This window comes from Chinchilla lanigera, unplaced genomic scaffold (genome assembly GCF_000276665.1).
Source record: "Chinchilla lanigera isolate Chin_1 unplaced genomic scaffold, ChiLan1.0 scaffold00134, whole genome shotgun sequence".
Classification (NCBI taxonomy): Eukaryota; Metazoa; Chordata; class Mammalia; order Rodentia; family Chinchillidae; genus Chinchilla; species Chinchilla lanigera.
In genome coordinates, this window is record NW_004955535.1 from 1,946,041 (window position 1) to 1,963,250 (window position 17,210).

The following is a 17,210-nucleotide window of genomic DNA, read 5'->3' on the forward strand; positions in this document are numbered from 1 at the left end:
CTTCATGTCAGGATAATTTTAAAATAATAACATGCAATTAGTGTGAAAAATTCTAACAGGCTCATATGGCTTAAAACTTTGAAATTTGAGTATTAAAAATCAGTTTTTAAATTTAATAGAACTAGATTTGTGATACTATATGTGAAAAATTACAGGAAGTTCGAGTTCAAATTAACAGTAAAGTGAATTGCAGTTTTAATATTGATATGAAAATACTGATTAAAATAATTGACTGTATCTCAAAAGTAGTATAAGCCAAGAAGACAATCATCTATTCTTCCTTGATTACACTGTATATCACTGATATGTTTCCTCTAGGTGCAAAATTTTAATAAATCTCACATATGCTCAAATTGTAGAAAGTTTACGGAAATAATTATGAGTGCAGTATGCTGACAATTAGTTGTCATGTATAGATTTAAATAACTACTTTAAAATATTTGAGAAATTTTAATACAGAAGTTAACAGCATGGTGATTAAAAATGCATTATCTGGTTTCTTACATTTTATATTTTTCTTTTGTTCTGCAAAATTCCTCTAATTTCATTTCTGACATTTGCTTATCTGTTCAATTTGCTTTGATTTATACAGTAAATTTTCAGATTAGAGGAGCAGTAAATTTCCTTTTTGTTGATCCTTTCTATATGTTTTTAAAATTGAGGAGATATTCTTTAAGAAAGATGTACCCCTGTTCAGACCTGTACATGGAATGACTCCTCTAAAAATCTATGTTGTCAAAGATTTAAAATTTTATTTTAAAAATGCTCTATTAATTTATTAATAAAAATTGTGTGTATTTATGGTATAAAATATGTGTTGATACATGTATGCATTATGGATGGCTCAATGAAACTAATTAGCATATCTCTTATACCGCTTATCTTTTTTGTGGTGAGAATAATTAAAGCCTACACTGCAAACATGTACTAATAAACATAAAAATGGAAAATTTATTCTCTTAATAAGTTTCATATACATATAGTAGTATGTTATTAAACCTAGACACCATGTTTTAAAATATACCTCTTGAACTTACTCCCCTGCACTAATCCTTTGGTCAACATCTTTGCAACCACCTACCTTTTCAGCTACATCCTAGTAACTACCATTCTATTCTCTGCCTCTGAGTTAGGCTATTTCGTATTGTACATGTGAGATCATGCATTATTAATTTTTCTCTGTCTGGCTTATTTCACATAGTATAATGTTCTCCAGTCTCATCCAGATGGTTGCAAATGACAGGATCACTTCCTTGAATAAATCTAATGATTTCCTATTTTGTGTGGGTGTCTCTCTGTGTTTTACATTTTCTTTATCCTTTCATCCATTAATGGCACCTTAAAATGCTCCCATATCTCGGCTCTTCTGACCTTAAATAAACTGATCAGAGTTAATAGTTTATTCCCAACAGCTCCAAAGACCCCTGCAAAAAAACCAACAAAAAAATGTTTTAAAGCGACGGGTAGGCTATCTGATATTTGTTACAGCATAATAACCAACACAGACATTTGTTATATAAAACAGCAGTTACCTATCATTCCTCACACCCTTTGGTTCCATGTGGTGTCAAGCGCAACACTCATTTAGCTATATTCAGCTGCTGTTGTCATGGGTCAGAAGGTTCAAGAAAGCTTTATTCAAAATAATGCTGTTCATGCTCCTCCACATAGCCCTTCCACATGCACAGATGAAGCTCCCTAAAAGCTTGGCCACCTGAGGGTCATTGGACTTTTTATGCTATAGTTGCCTTCTCAGAGTAGATATCAAAAGGGCACAAAACACAATATGAAAGCCCTTATCAAGACATTACATGCATTACTTTTACTAATATTCACCATTAACAGGCCACATGGGAAACTCCATGAAGGCATGCATATCAGAAGTATGATTCAATGGGGGTGACCATTGTGAATTTCTAGGTTCTTATAAATATGTCTTAAAACGAAACAGAGCCATCTTGGGAAGTAGTGGTTTTTAAAAAAGTACAAACATTCACGCAGAGGCAGGGTAACAGCTTCTAGGAGATACTACAGAGGTAATTGCTGTATTGAGGTGAATAAAATGGCTGCCACGATCATAATCCTCTAGATCAAAGCTGATTCTGAAGTTTGAGCCTATCAAAGTAGGGAAATAGTGGTGCTATTAACAGTAATCGAGTCATCAGGCAGGAGTCTCAGAGTAGGAGGAAAATAAGAAATGTGAACAAACTGCTTCCCTTTCCATATAGAAGAAAGAGATAATCAAGAAATAATGACCTTTATTCTTTGCTGTCTTAGGTTGGATGTCGATATAACTGAACTTCACAGTTGGATTACTCGTTCAGAAGCTGTGTTACAGAGTCCTGAATTTGCAATCTATCGGAAGGAAGGCAACTTCTCAGACCTTAAAGAAAAAGTCAATGTAGGTTCTGTGAAAAGGTTTATTCATTTTTCTTTTTCTCTGTGTGTGCTGCTTCTAAATTCTGTCTTTTTTTCTCTGTGATTCTATTAGAGGCGATTGGGTTAAAGCAATAAATGTGGTGTTTATAATATAACTTTAAAGTACATTTTAGATATGAAGCAAAACCAAACTTTAACTTAGAAAAATATTTCCTGATGTTCTGTGGGAAGGAATATTTTAAAAAAATTCTTGTTTTGTTTTATTTGGTAAACTAATATTTTTCTTAATTTGAACTTCTGATTTCCTATTTACATTACTCTGGTACTTCAGGGATAGTTCGGCCTTAGAATACTTGCAAAATAGAACAGATCAGAGTAGAATAAAATAGATTAGAACAACATAAAAGAACAGAATAGACCTTATAGAAATACTGCAGACTTGATTTATGAGTCATCAAAGAGTTATTTTTATAGACATTGATATCTCATAAATTTTAACAGTTTTACACTTCTCTGATATTTATGTATTATATTATGGTAAGTAAAACATGCCCACTTTCTATCAGTCTTTACTTATACTAATAGAGATTTTGCTGTTTTTATTTACTTTTAAAACATATTTTTGAACATCGCAATAGAAACTTTTACTAATTTAATAATAGCTGATTATCTTCTGGGGAATCATCAGGGCTTTGATTTTTCAACTTCAATTTTAAAATATTTTTGTACATTATTGACAGTGGTTTATATGATAATATCTACAAGGCGGGGTAAACACAAACAAAGCAGACTAAAATAAACATGAATGTCAAATGATTTTAGCTGTAGGAGTGTCACGTATACCTGAATGGATATGTAAGCTCTGCTTTACCTTTCTAGCATTCAGTTTATGAACTATAAAATCTACTATGTTATTACAAATAACAGCACTGCCTCAGATCTAAGCTCATGTTTGCTGTGGGGTAGGAGAGTTTGGAGAGCAAAAATTTATTATGGAAGAAAATAATTTATCTTTTAGGTTGCTTGAGGGAAAAGATAATTTACCAACAGTTCTTAAAGTTGCCTATTCATATGTACAAATTGGAGAGTTGTTTTAAATTCCTTATTAGCTTAATAAATTATGCTACCATTAGCATTATAATAGACTGTTCTAGTTTCAAGAATTAGAATGCTTGATTACATTAATAATGTTTTTCATTTTAAATTAAACTGAAGTATAACATAAAAAATAGACAACAGGATGTCTTTCAATATATACATATTTGAAAGTGTACTTTTGTTGTAATTTTTGAGAGGAATTCCATTAGAAAGTTACCTGGAAAAGATAGTATCTAAGTTTCAAAGTGCTCAACCACTAAACGTATTAATCACATTGCACATTTTTTTAGCTAATGAAAAATTTCTAGCCATTTGATTCATACAGATATTTGCTTGTTATCCTGTATATGTACTTAAAACAGCTTTGATCCAGCAGAAAAACTGACTAATAGGAATATAAATTCTTAAAGTTCCAGATATCATATGGTTACCTGGAAGCAATTTGCATTTAATCAATACTGTCAGCATGATAGACTGAAAGTGCTGAAAACATATACAATATCATATAAGTGCTTTTCTAAAGCCTTGTGAGTCACCTTTATTAACTTGAACTCTCATTTTCTGAAATAACATCATTCTTAATTGCCTACTAAAATAGGACATGAACTGATTTACTGAGGCATTTCCTTCAGGGTAAATATAATGTATATGTATTAAAAATCCTTGAGAGAAATACATAGTAATGATGATGGATAGGAAATTCAGGTGTACATTAATTTTCTTAACTTCTTTACCTGTCAGTTTATGTAAGTTGTTTTAAATTCTTGGGAGGTCCACCCTATGAACCTCAGTGGTAGTAATATATTTTTAGGTATCCATTAAAATGGCTAAGTATTACCAACTCTTCTTTTTTCACTTGACTCCTTCATTCATTTATAACTTTAAAGTGTTTGTAGGCCATTGTCAGTTCAGTTTCATACATTTTCACATATGAAATTTTTAAACTGAAGCATCCCGTTTCCTTCCATTTTGACCATTTTATTCGTATAACTGCCAAAATGCATTTACTTACAAGAAGAGTTCAATTAGAATTTTCTACTGAAAATATGGTCCTAGACAACAAATACTGATATCATATGGAAACTTGTTAGAATCATAGAATCAGTCCCAGTGAATTAGATTCTGCCTCTAAACAAAGTCTATAGGTGATTTGTATGCAATTAAAATTCTCAGAATCAGTATTTGAAGAATGTTCTACCAAATTTCAGTTTACCAAACTTCTGGATGTTCCCTCTCTCATTTTACATCTCACTATGGTTCAGAAGTTTTAGTTGAATCAAAAGATTCTACTTACCACAATCCTTAAAGTGATGACATGCTAATGTAAATTAGTAATGAAACAATACAATAGTATCCTCTGACCACAAATTGATGTGATAAGGTGTGTGAAAATAAGCTATTATGCTTAGTAAACCTTAGACTCTTTCTGAGACCTATAGGTGCACTACCATAGCTGTCTCAGTGTTTGGAATAAATTCAAACTGTTTGCTTTTCATGGTCTTTTTGACTTTAGCAAAGAGCCAAATGTCTCACAGTGCCAGTTCCAGTGAATAAGATGGATGAGGACATACTATAATATTTTTACAAGACTACATCTTCACTAAGTGTCACTCAGCAACAGTATTCACCTTATTTCTTTTTATCATGCTTCATAAAGATACTCATGAAAGAGGTCTTCACAACTGTTTCAGAAAGTGGCAAGAATGATAGGATAAATATGTTTGAAGCCAGGAGAAGTATTTTGAGAGGAATTAATGGTAACCTGTCCTTTTACAATGAGAATTTTAAAGGAATGCACCATATATTTTGATCACTAATTGGTATGCTTGCTTTCACCATACCAAATTGACATTTACTGAATTTCACTGAAAATTTCAGAACGTCAGAATATTCACAGTTCACTTTACCTTCTCTCCTAGCTTTATTAACTGCATTTACCCCCCTCTATTTATCTATCCTTTGTTAGGTCTTCATCTTTATGTTCTTTTGTGTTCCCTTTCCTGTCTAATTCCAGTGCTTCATGCCTTTCAGTCTCTGATTATGAACTTGGAAATTCTTCTTTCAAGACAAATCTTTCTCTAGAATATATTATTCTATCCGCACTTCAAAACTACATTTCTTCTCAAGAGCACCACTATGACTAATCACTCTTTTCTACCTCTGCTCCTTTAAAATTGATTTCCTTGCTTCACAGGGAATTTCAAAGATACTGCTCTCTAGAAAAATAAAATTGATTTCCTTACAATTTATACCTAGTGGCCATTAATAAACCTTGTTGCCCCCTCTGTCCTTATAAAATCCTTTTCATCTGTCTTGATGGGAGAGGCTTGTGCTTTAGCTAGTTAATGCTAATATCTCTATGAGAGTTCTCATACCATCACTGTCTATGTGATAAGGAGCCTCCCTTTTGCTGCATATCCATATCTTCAGGTCTTGTCTACTCTCTGAGCCTTTGTCATCCATCTTTAAGCATGCAAGGGATTCTCCTCCTAAAGAGACACATGTATATATTTTTGTAACTTATTTCACTCCACTTCTCTGTGAAATTCTTTTCTCCCTTCGATTATGACATAACATTATATATGTATTACTTTGCTTATGTTTTGGTTATTTTTTCCAATTCATTTTGCTTTTGATATTGTTATTCACCACAGCTTTTCTGTTACTTTTCACCTTTTGAACGCCCTCATTCCTTTCCATTCAAATGATATTTACTTAATATTATCCCCCATATTTATCTTTAGCTTATATCTTTCCTTTCAAAGCCTAGGCTAGTATGTGTGATTAGATATTTTTAACCTGATTATACAGTGTATCCATGCAATGAAATAGTGTATGGCACCTTGTTAATATATACAGTTCTTATGTTGCTATGAATCAGTTTAAAAATTATTTTTTAAAACACAAAAAGAAACCCAGTAGATTATTTTAATTAAATGTTTTCCTGAAAACATAAAAGAAGTCTCAGTATCTTCCTAGCCCACTTTATGGTTCCTCTTTCCTGTTGCCTTTTAAACAGCCTAAATCACAAACCAGCTAAGTAGGTCATCAAGATTTTCCTTCCTGCTCCCTTCAGAGCTCTTTAAAGCATCAAAATTCACTCCACTCCTGTCACTGCAATCCTGATTAAAGCTAATATCATGGCTTTGCACTCTTTCACATAATATTCCCCTAGTTGGCTGACCCTATAACTAATGCTGTATTCCTTTAGAACTTTTTATATCACCTCTGTCCAACTGAACTCATTAAAAGGTACATTTTGCCAGGTGTGTTGGTGCAGATCTGTGATCCCAGCACTCAGGAAGTTGGGGCAGGAGAATCATCATGAGTTCGAGGCCAGCCAGGGCTACAAACTGAGTTCAAGGCCAGCCTCAACTATGTAGACAGACCCTGTCTCGAAAAGACCATAAGTAAAAAATAAATAAATAAATAATAAAAGATACATTTCATCCTGTTATGTCTTTGTTTGTCATCATTTCAGAAAGTAAATGAAGCAACTGCTCATATCCAGCAGTTGGCTTGACCTTTCAGTTAGGCCTTAGAGGTCCTAGGTATAGCCCTGGCACTATAGCTGGTCTGTTATGTTCTCCCATTGCAAATGAACAGTTGCTGAGAAAGCCACCTTCTGAAGGACCGCTCCACTATCATTGTTAAAAAAGATAGTAATAAACCTACTTTATAATCACTTCTGAATAGAGATCAAACAATTCTCAACCTGCCATAGCTCAAATAATTAAATAGCCATCTCCTTACTAATATGAGGAATCCTACTAGCTTCTCTGTACCAGTAATGGTTTTAACCCCTCTACATTCTTGCCATTTAGATTAAAAGAAAGTGGGGAAATGAATAATAGAATTACCCTAGCCTTCCTTACAGCATCCAAACAAAACAAAGCCTTGCTTCTTTTGTTCCTTTTAACTGAAGCCAAAATGTTGTAGTAAGCAATTTCTACTATGCTTTTCGTTATAGTAAGCAATATCTAACATCCTTTAAGAATTTTTTATTAGGTACCATCTCTCTTGTTACATCAAGAAAATCAACCTGACTTTGTTCATCTGTTGGTATATCTCCTGTGGCCTTTGGTTAAAAGATGTCCTTGCTTTCATGAAGCCTACAATGATGATTTCTGTTTTGGTACCCAAACTGATTTCTAACCATTGTTATGTTAATTCGATTGTTAGTTTCAAGAAATCAGCAACTGGAAATTAACTGAGTTGGATTATTTTTTGTTTGTTTTGTTTGGGTATTTCTAGTTTTGGTATCCCAGAATAAATTACAGGGAATGGCCACAACGCAAGAAATATTTGTCTGTATGAAAAAGTGATGTATTTAACTTCTGCAGGCAAATTTTAAGGCAAATTGTGTTGCCAATATAAATGACATAACTGCTGAATAAACATTTGAGTGAATGTCTTACTTTTCTGTCAAAGAATAAGCTTCATTATAGATTGTTAAGAGCATAGAAAATTAATTTCTTCTGAAGACAGGTTAGGACCATAGGGAATCTAGACTTTACTTTCATATTATTAGAGACAATGTCATGAAAGGAGGATACTTTAAAGAGATGCCAATATGCAAGGAAGAAGAAAGGTCAGAAAAGATTTTTCATCCCTTATTGAAGAATTAGACAACTTCTGTTTTTGTGAACTTTGCTGAGAATTCTTTTGCTTTCACATCTTTTTATATTATATGATTCCACTGAACAGCATTATTCAACATATTGTTATATATTTTAGAATTTGTAATTTCTTTATGATCTCTAAGAAATTTTCTGAGCCCATATTTTATTTTATGTGTGGAAACATTGTTTAGCCTCTCTATTCTTTACTTCAAATTATGCACAGTAAATATTATAGAATCTGAGAAATAACTGCTCAGCCTAAAATCATATACTAAACATATATTGAACAAAATATTTAGTCTATGTTAATAAAATAGTATAAAATTATGTGGTATAGCATGTATCATTTTAAAATTAAACTATGAATATATGTTATATGCATATGTATATATATAGAGGTTTTTCATATATGATAAAGAGATATATAGCAAGACAGACAAAAACATATAATAACTGTGCTATTTTCCTCTAGAAAGTGATTAGAGCAAGGGAATACTAAAGGCAGATATATTTTTTTACATAAGGTGACTTCACAGAGGTAGATCTAGTTATCAGGATTGAATGCTGGAAGATGTAATGTACCTGGCAAAAATGAAATTGGTATTTTTTTATTTTATGAGAAAATAAAAGAAAATTTCATAACAAAATAATAAGGGAATAGCGATACTTAATGCAGTGTATATTATTATCTTCAAAGTAGTTACCTAGAGTACTAGACATCAACAAAAAGTATTTTCTCTTACAAACAAAAACCAGATATTAGTACAAAGCCTTCTCTTTTAATTTTCAAGAGCTTTTATTTTATATTCTGAATGATTTTTTTTTATTTTAAAGAGGAAAAACAATACTAAAATTACAACAAAGACAAAAATAAAACAACACAAAAACAATAAAGGAATACAGAGTTTTAAAACAATATGTTAGGAAATTAACAATGGTTGTTATTTTACGTATTTGTCATCTTGAACAAAGTTGCTCAGATTCTGTATCATTTCTAATATTTTTTATTATTTTTTATTCTCTTTAATGGTTTGATCAATCTTGCATTCTTACAAAATCTTCTTTTGAATGATTTAAGAGGTACTAGTAATATAAATGAAACAAATTAGAATGTATATTAAAATATTTTTGAAACAATGCAATATTTTATTTGGTGAAAATTTATGGAAATATTTTTTGTGCCAGATTGAGGATTGAAATCTGATTATAGATGTTTGAATTAATATTAAAGATAAAATAAATAGAAAATAGAGGCCATAATTGAAGCATATTCAGATAACACTTTTGGTCTTGAAAAATAAGGAAAGCTAGCTAGTAGGTAGGTGGATAGATGATAGATAGATAGATAGATAGATAGATAGATGTATACACACTTATGCATATATACATGTGTGTATTGAGGGAAAGTAGGTAGAGAGAGGGAGAAGGAGGAGGAAGAGAAAGAACCAAAGTGATGGAGGAACAGCAGAGAACTAAGATTTATTAAGTCTCAGCTTGATGACTGTATATGGTACTTTTGTTTTCTATGTGGATAATCTGGAGAACAGGCTGAAAATCACAATCTGGTATAATTTCTAGAAGACTGTAAGTTAGTCTGGCTTTGTTTTCCTAAGCTTTCAGTATCCATCTCATGGATTGATTCAGTGACTGCTGAATGTGTAGCTACTAGGGTATGTGTGCATTTACACCTTACAAGACTGCCATGGTTATGGGAAGAGACTATACTATTCTGTATGGAGACACTATACTATGATAGACCTTGTAATTATTGTGGATTAATTATGTAATATACACTATTAAAGATCCTGCATGTAGAGCAGAATAGTGAAAAAATGAGGAAATCTTATACACTTTATATTCCAGTGAAGAATATATAAATTAATCAAAATTAATATGTAAAACATATGCAGTGTCATTAATAAATACAAAGGGAGATTGAGGGCTATGCAGATATGCAGGACACACACACACAGGCATGTGTATGTGTTTGTGTGTGTGTATAGTTTGGTACTGAAAAGACTTGATGAGAAACTGCTCTAATAAATACATACAAGAAGAAAACGGAATTCTCTGTATCAAATTATGATGATAAGTTGGCTGAGGCCTGAGATACAGGTATTGAATGTAGTATGTTAGAAGCCAGTGGTGACCTTGATGATCACAAGTTTGATGGGCCTAACTAAGGGAATTGGTGTACGGTTAGGTTTTTTTTTTTTTTTTTTAAATTTTAATGTGAAGGAAAATAGAAAAGAAATAAAATATAGTTTCATATCAGGCTAATAGGAGAGTAACAATCATTAATACATCACATACTGTTATCTTCATCATAGTTTTTGTTGTTTTTTTTGTTCTTGGTTTGGTTTTGTTCCCAACCAGTTTTATTCTTTACCATAGACCTATGAAAAGCCAGAACCCTCCTTAATAACACACAATCCCTTTTTTTGTTCTTCCATTTTCAGTAACATGTTTTGCATCAGGCTTTGTTTTTGTTTGTTGTGTAATGTATTTTTTACATTTTTTTGTGATGTCTGTGCTTCATACATGTTTCACACATATTTCAATATATCTTTTATATGTTTCTATGAGAAAAAATGTTAGAAACCTTGGGAACAATAGCTTCAAACTACTTGAAAAGAGGGGTCCATATTTTTTCTTTGAGGGTGAATGTATGTGTGGTCAGATTCCAGGAGAAAGCAGAGTTTCAGTAATGGTTATTTATTCAACTTTGTTACACTTTCTAAGTGTGGTTATTGGGACATTTCTCATAATGTCCATTCCATTAGCAAGGTACTCTAATATGCTCTTGTGTGAACAGTTTTCTTCCTATACATCTTCTAAAGATTGAGATCACCTTTAATTAGAATGAATGTACATATTGATTTGACCTCAGTTTATGTCATGCTCTTTGTCCCAGATTAACAACTCATAGTTCCTCATTTTCTTATAAAATGATTTCCCTTAGGAAAATGGGTTATATGAAGAGCCCCCTTAGTTCCCTTAGAAGCCCCCAATGCTCTACATCTTTACTGTTAGTTTGCATAAAAATTGTATCTCAGAAAGGTTGAATCCTTCTGTTGAGATCAAACTGCTACAGCTAGTAAGCAGTAGACAGAACTCAAACCAATTGAGCAACAACAAAAAGTTTCCAGACCACTTTTTTCATAACCTCCTTACCATCACCTTGCTACCCTAAATTGTATTGTCTTCAGCTGACTATCTACAACTGTGTCTGAGGTGAAATGTTCATTAGAATTCTTATTGTCATTGACTCTTTACACTCTTCAAGACATACGTGTGCATATATTCCTCTTTGTTTTCTAATATTTCTGTTTGCAATCATGCTGCCTAGTATAACATAAATGTCATCTGATCATTGACAAGCATGCAGTGGGCTTGAATGCTTCTTTCTAGGACCTTTGCTTCTATATATGAACCAAGATATTTGATTTATATATAATAGGCATCTGGGGAGCTGGGGATTTAGCTCAGGGGAACAGCCTGGCAAGCGTGAGGTCATGAGTTCGATTCCCGGTACTGGAAACCGCCCCCTACCCCCAAAAAACTATGATAGGCATCTGGCAATGGTGTCGAGTAATTGAGCTAGGCAGGGTGTTGATAATCAAACTGTAGACTGTTGGTGTCCATTGTGAGTGGCCATGCAAGCCTTTGGACATTTTGATGCCAATTCTGAGTTAATAATGGCTAAATAATTTGAGTATCTGTGATTGCATATAAATTAAAATATCACCTTCACTGCAAATTATATTCTAATATGCTTAATCCTATTTGATTAGAAAACTCATAGTAATAGTAACTTATGTCTGAAAAAGAGATGGACAAGATGGACATAAAACAGAGGAGCAGGCTTCTAATGTTGTATCTGACACTTTCCAATTCTATGTTCTGTGTTCTTTTAATTAATCTTTTTTTAACTTTTATTAGTGCATGTGTGCAGTACATAATGACCACACTCACTGTAGGGAATTTGTACACGTATGCAACACATTTCAGATGCTTGGTTTTCTTATATAAAACAGGATTATACAAAGCAGATTCATTCTATCTCTTAAGTACCATTACATATATTTAAAATAATGTACATATAGTATAATATGGTAGACAGTATAAGGAACTTTATTGTATTCTGGCTATGCTGACATTTTCAAATTTTCAGTAAACTCTCTGTGCATTACTTTCCATTGTTAATTTGTTTTCCTTTTTGTGAAGTTCATAGGGTTTTCTGGTTCTTCTTGTATAACTTCTTATTTAAAAAAGCAAAACACTCAACATAGATGTATAGAAACCACTCTGAGAGATTAACTCTAAAACTTGTAAATCAAAGAACATCAATTGGTTCTTTTTGTTGTTAATGTTCATTTTGTGTTTTTCTTGTAACCTATTTTGTTTCTCTCTGTTTTTCCCCCATTATATCATTCGAAGCAGGAGCACCTCAAATCTTTCCATCTGTTTGATGGTTGTAAATATATATATATACTTTAAATGTACCCATTCTTCTCATCTAAAATTTTGAGAGTGTTTTCTAATGTATTTACCTTTTAAGGGAACAAATTAAAGAATTGGAAGGAATGTGTGTCAATAAACTGCTAAAGAAAAACAGAACCACAGAACCCAACACTTGATAAACTGAGGAAATGGAAATTTTAGAGCTGTGTCTGGAATCTTACTGGAAGTTGTTTGTGGTTGCTTAATTTTCCTGGATTTTTCTGTTCAATCAGCAAGAAAAGAACCTTCCATGTTTGTCTCCATGTTTGTGGAAACATTTCAATCCTGTCTATGTGAAACTGAATTTCAGGACAACCTAAAAGTTTCACTTGCTACTCCTGGAGTGAGTTCCTGGGAAGATATATCACACAATAATACAATCCCTATATTTTGAATTTTAAAGCAGAATTTAAGATACTAAAATATGTTCTCACCTTGAGAGGCTTCTAATCAGTGAGACAAAATTTGGTTTTTATCTTCTTCATATCATGGAAGAATAAAAGATACATATTTTGCAGCTAGGCTGTAGATACTTTACAAAAAAATAAAATGAGAATATTTCATTGTAATTTTTATTTTTCTCCTCACTTGTCCTAAATTTTTTTTTTGTTTGTTTTTTTCCGGTACCAGGAATTGAACTCATGACCTTGCACTTGCCAGGCAGGTGCTGTGCCCCTGAGCTAAATCCCCAGCCCCTTGTCCTAAATTTTTATTAGTGTTTTGGATATTCCTCGATTTGCTTGGGAATTAGTGTAGATTATTACATATTTCTCTGAACACTGCTGTATTAGCTATATTTATCTTCATATCTTCATTTATTTTGAAAGAAAAAACATCTGCATTGTACAATTATAATCATCACTGGCTACATGAGTGTTTTTAAACTTAACTGAGTAGCATCAAATTAAATTCATTTCTTCTGTCACAGTGACCGCCTTTCAGGTGTTTAGTACCCACATGCAAAGGGTGTTGATAATTGGCCTAAAGGCTGTCAGTGTCCATGGTGGGTGACCAGGCAATAATTTTGATATCTTGGTGTCCATGCTATTGGCCACCACACTGGGAAACAAAAATACTGAACATTCCCATCCTTGCATACATTTTCTACAGCATGAGCCCAACTCCCTTATGCTCCCTCCCACGTATACTGAATATTGTGCCTTGGCGACCTAAAAGTTTTGAAGAATAATCTGGTGGAGAAAAACCTTCCACCCCAAACTCAAGAGAAATAATTTTTAAAGTTGTTAGTAATCATAGACATACTAGATGTTAATTGCATTAGAGTTTTCTTTTTCGGTGATTAGCGTAGGATATAGAACATGTATTATTATAGACATGCTAGCAATTATAGTAATGCATAGTATTACTATAGTAATACATAGTAACTATAGTAATTATAGTAATGTACAACTTTTTTTGAGATAGGGTCTCGCTATAGTAATGTATAGTTCTGCATATTGTTTTAAAATTTATGTTTCTGGAGAGATATTTGTAACTAAATTTTATAAGATAGAATGCTAGTTTTTCTTAATTTAAATAATTTTGTATTTGATGTTCAAAAGTTAATTCTGATGATGAGTAATGTACAAAGGAGCTTATAAAATGCATTGAAACCGAATCTAATTTTCCTTGGAAATGGGACTTTTTGATTATGTTGGAAGGAAAACTTATCCTACAGTCTTGTATTTAAATATATATGTTTCTTTGTTAAATTATTCATTCTGTTGTACTTTTTCTAACTTCATATTACTGAAGCCTCAAATTGATTTTTAACACTGCATGTACTTATGTTTTTAGGAGAAAATTCAGTTGTACATCTTTAAAAGATGATTTCCATTTAATTATATGACATTTTATATTTCATTGTTATAATTTCCTTTTTTTCCTTGTTTTAGCACTATTATATTGAAATGTGTCCAAAACTATTATGTGAAATAAGTTAAGAATTGAAACCATATTTTTTAAAAAATTGCAATCTAGGAGAGAATAACCTTGTGCTTTTATTGCCATTTTTGTTTGTTTTAGTGGAGTAAGTGAGAAGAAATTGTTTAGATACACTTTGATAAAATGACACTGTGAAATATCTTTAGGCTGGAAAGGGCAAGCAGAAGTTATAATTGTTATGCGCTTTCACAATACTGCATTGAGATACTCACCTTTCCTATCATGCTGCAGGCCATAGAGCGAGAAAAAGCCGAGAAGTTCAGAAAACTGCAAGATGCCAGCAGATCAGCTCAGGCCCTGGTGGAACAGATGGTGAATGGTAATTACACAGAGTTGATTTGGATAATCTTCTTAGGGATTTGATAAACACATAGGTTCATATTTATCAGCTGAATTATATCAGACAAGCACTTCTTGAATTCAAATCTAAGTTACAGACAGTTTATATGTCTTTTACTATTTTTTTCTTGACGCAGCAAATTATTAGGGGAAATTTAACTTTGAATCCATTGATAAAAAATGAGATGTGGGGTAGAATATTTTGTGAGTCTGTTGTACAGAACTTAGAATTAACACAAATTTTACTAATATTTTTCCAAGTAAGTTATGAAAACAATTTCTGCATAAATAATTGGTAATGAAAGCAATCATTCATGTAAAAGTAATTGCAATTTGGTTATAAATAATTTTTCAAATACATTATCCTGAGAATAAAATTGTATAGAAGGCTCCCAAGTAATACCTGTTTCCCAAAAGTATATTTCCCACCCATGTTTCACGTTACTTTTTATGTCTTTTTCTAAGTAAAAAAAAAAAAAAAAGATCTCTCTGGGACAACCTGTATTTTTTAACTAACATTTTTCTTTCAGTGAGATAAAAGCACAAAGCTAGCATAATATTTTTCCTTTTACAAGAGTGAATTCTAATTAATCCTTGCTAACACTGAGTACCTCAAAAAGCTGTCAATACAGCATATTTTTGATATGAAATGTGAGCAAACTTTTTCATATTTTCATTCCCATATTACCACATTCTTTTCAAAGTAAAACAACTTTATGAAATCAAAAATATTGTCGTTTTAAAACAAGGATTTTTTTATTTTGTAAAATCTGTTTACAAAATATCATAAACAAATATAACAAATGTATTATTATATATTTCAGCATTTTCTGAAATCTCCCCGTATTCTACTATATAAATTCTGTTTATCAATTATTTTTGTCCTTAGTTGCGCTGTTGGCATTAAAATATTCAATGATTTTCATAGGAAATCGATTCATTTTCTTCTAATGAGCCTGTAGCTGTTTTCAGTTAAATATCAAAATAGACATATATGTCATCTGAGAAGCAGGTGAAAAGTTAATGAATATACAGGCATGGAAAAATATTGATAGGTTGTTGTTTACATCATGTTGCTTGGTAATTTTAATTGGTGAGTTTAAAAGCAAGTACATGTTGAAGAAATTCATATAATCTAAAAATATTCCCTCATACTTATACAATATGTTCATAGGAATTACATTATCACTTTTTCATTTTACTTTTTCAATGTTTTTAATGGTACATGTTTATAGCACATAATTACATTAACTTTAGGGATTTGGTACATGTACATAACATGCCTTCAATTCGCTTTTATCTCCTTTTTTATGTTAAAAAACTAGCATAAAATCCATATTTTAAATGGTCTCATTTTATAATCAGATATCCAGTATACTTCACCTCAGATCATCTGATAGCAGCACACAATGAATTATTCAAAAAGCATTTAAACTGGGCATAGGAACATATGCTTATAATCCTAGTACTTGGGAAATTGAAACAGGAGGATCTCTGTGAGTTAGAGGCCAGCCTAGACTACAGAGTGAATTCAATGCCAACCTGAACTACATAATGAAACTTTGTTTCCATAGATAGATAGAGAGATAGATAGATAGATAGACAGACAAGCAAGCAAATAAGCATTTAAACATTTAGAAATGTAGGAAATTTACTTTCATATTTTTTGGAATGTGATCCAGATCTTAATGGTTATAATTTTCAGAGGCATGCAGAAAAATCAAGACAGATAGAAGGTCCTTAATGAATACTAATTATATTCTCATTCACAAATAAAACTGAGAGAGTAATTGAGATAAAAACATTGGTAAATTATTTAGCAACTAATAATTCCTGTGAAGGAAGGTAATAACCAAACAGAGAGCAAAGGGCAATGGGGTTTGTGAATGTAATTTGAGACATTCCATTTGGTTGACTGTGTGGATCAAATTTCAGTTATTCATTTGTACTTCCACTGAGGATATGGTTAACCGATACATGCATAAGAGTGATAACTATTTAAAATGAATACAGATTTGATATCCCATTAGATGATAAATTCACATAATTACTAAAAAAATCAGTTCAAATATTCTAACTGGTCTATTTTTCCTTTTCAAATAACAAATTATATAATTTTATCTTCTGTGATTGTGCAAATCATGAATTAAACCATACACACAATTAGAGCTTGGAGTATATGTCCAGCCATATTTCTGAGGAATTCCCAACTCCAATTATTAATAGCTCTTAGGGGCTGGGGATTTAGCTCAGCGGCAAAAGCGCCTGCCTGGCAAGGGCAAGGTCGTGAGTTCGGTTCCCGGTACCGGAGAAAAACCAAAAAAA

The 17,210-nt window shown here is 32.0% G+C and overlaps 1 protein-coding gene across 1 annotated transcript in view; it reads left to right on the forward strand.

Moving 5' to 3' along the window:
• Dmd (dystrophin) overlaps positions 1–17,210 on the forward strand; it is a 2,013,932-nt gene that overhangs the window by 662,957 nt on the left and 1,333,765 nt on the right. The window contains exons 18-19 of the mRNA XM_013507710.1: positions 2,278–2,401; positions 14,778–14,865. Of these exons, the coding sequence (XP_013363164.1) occupies positions 2,278–2,401; positions 14,778–14,865 (212 nt within the window). The remainder of the gene's footprint in view (positions 1–2,277; positions 2,402–14,777; positions 14,866–17,210) is intronic.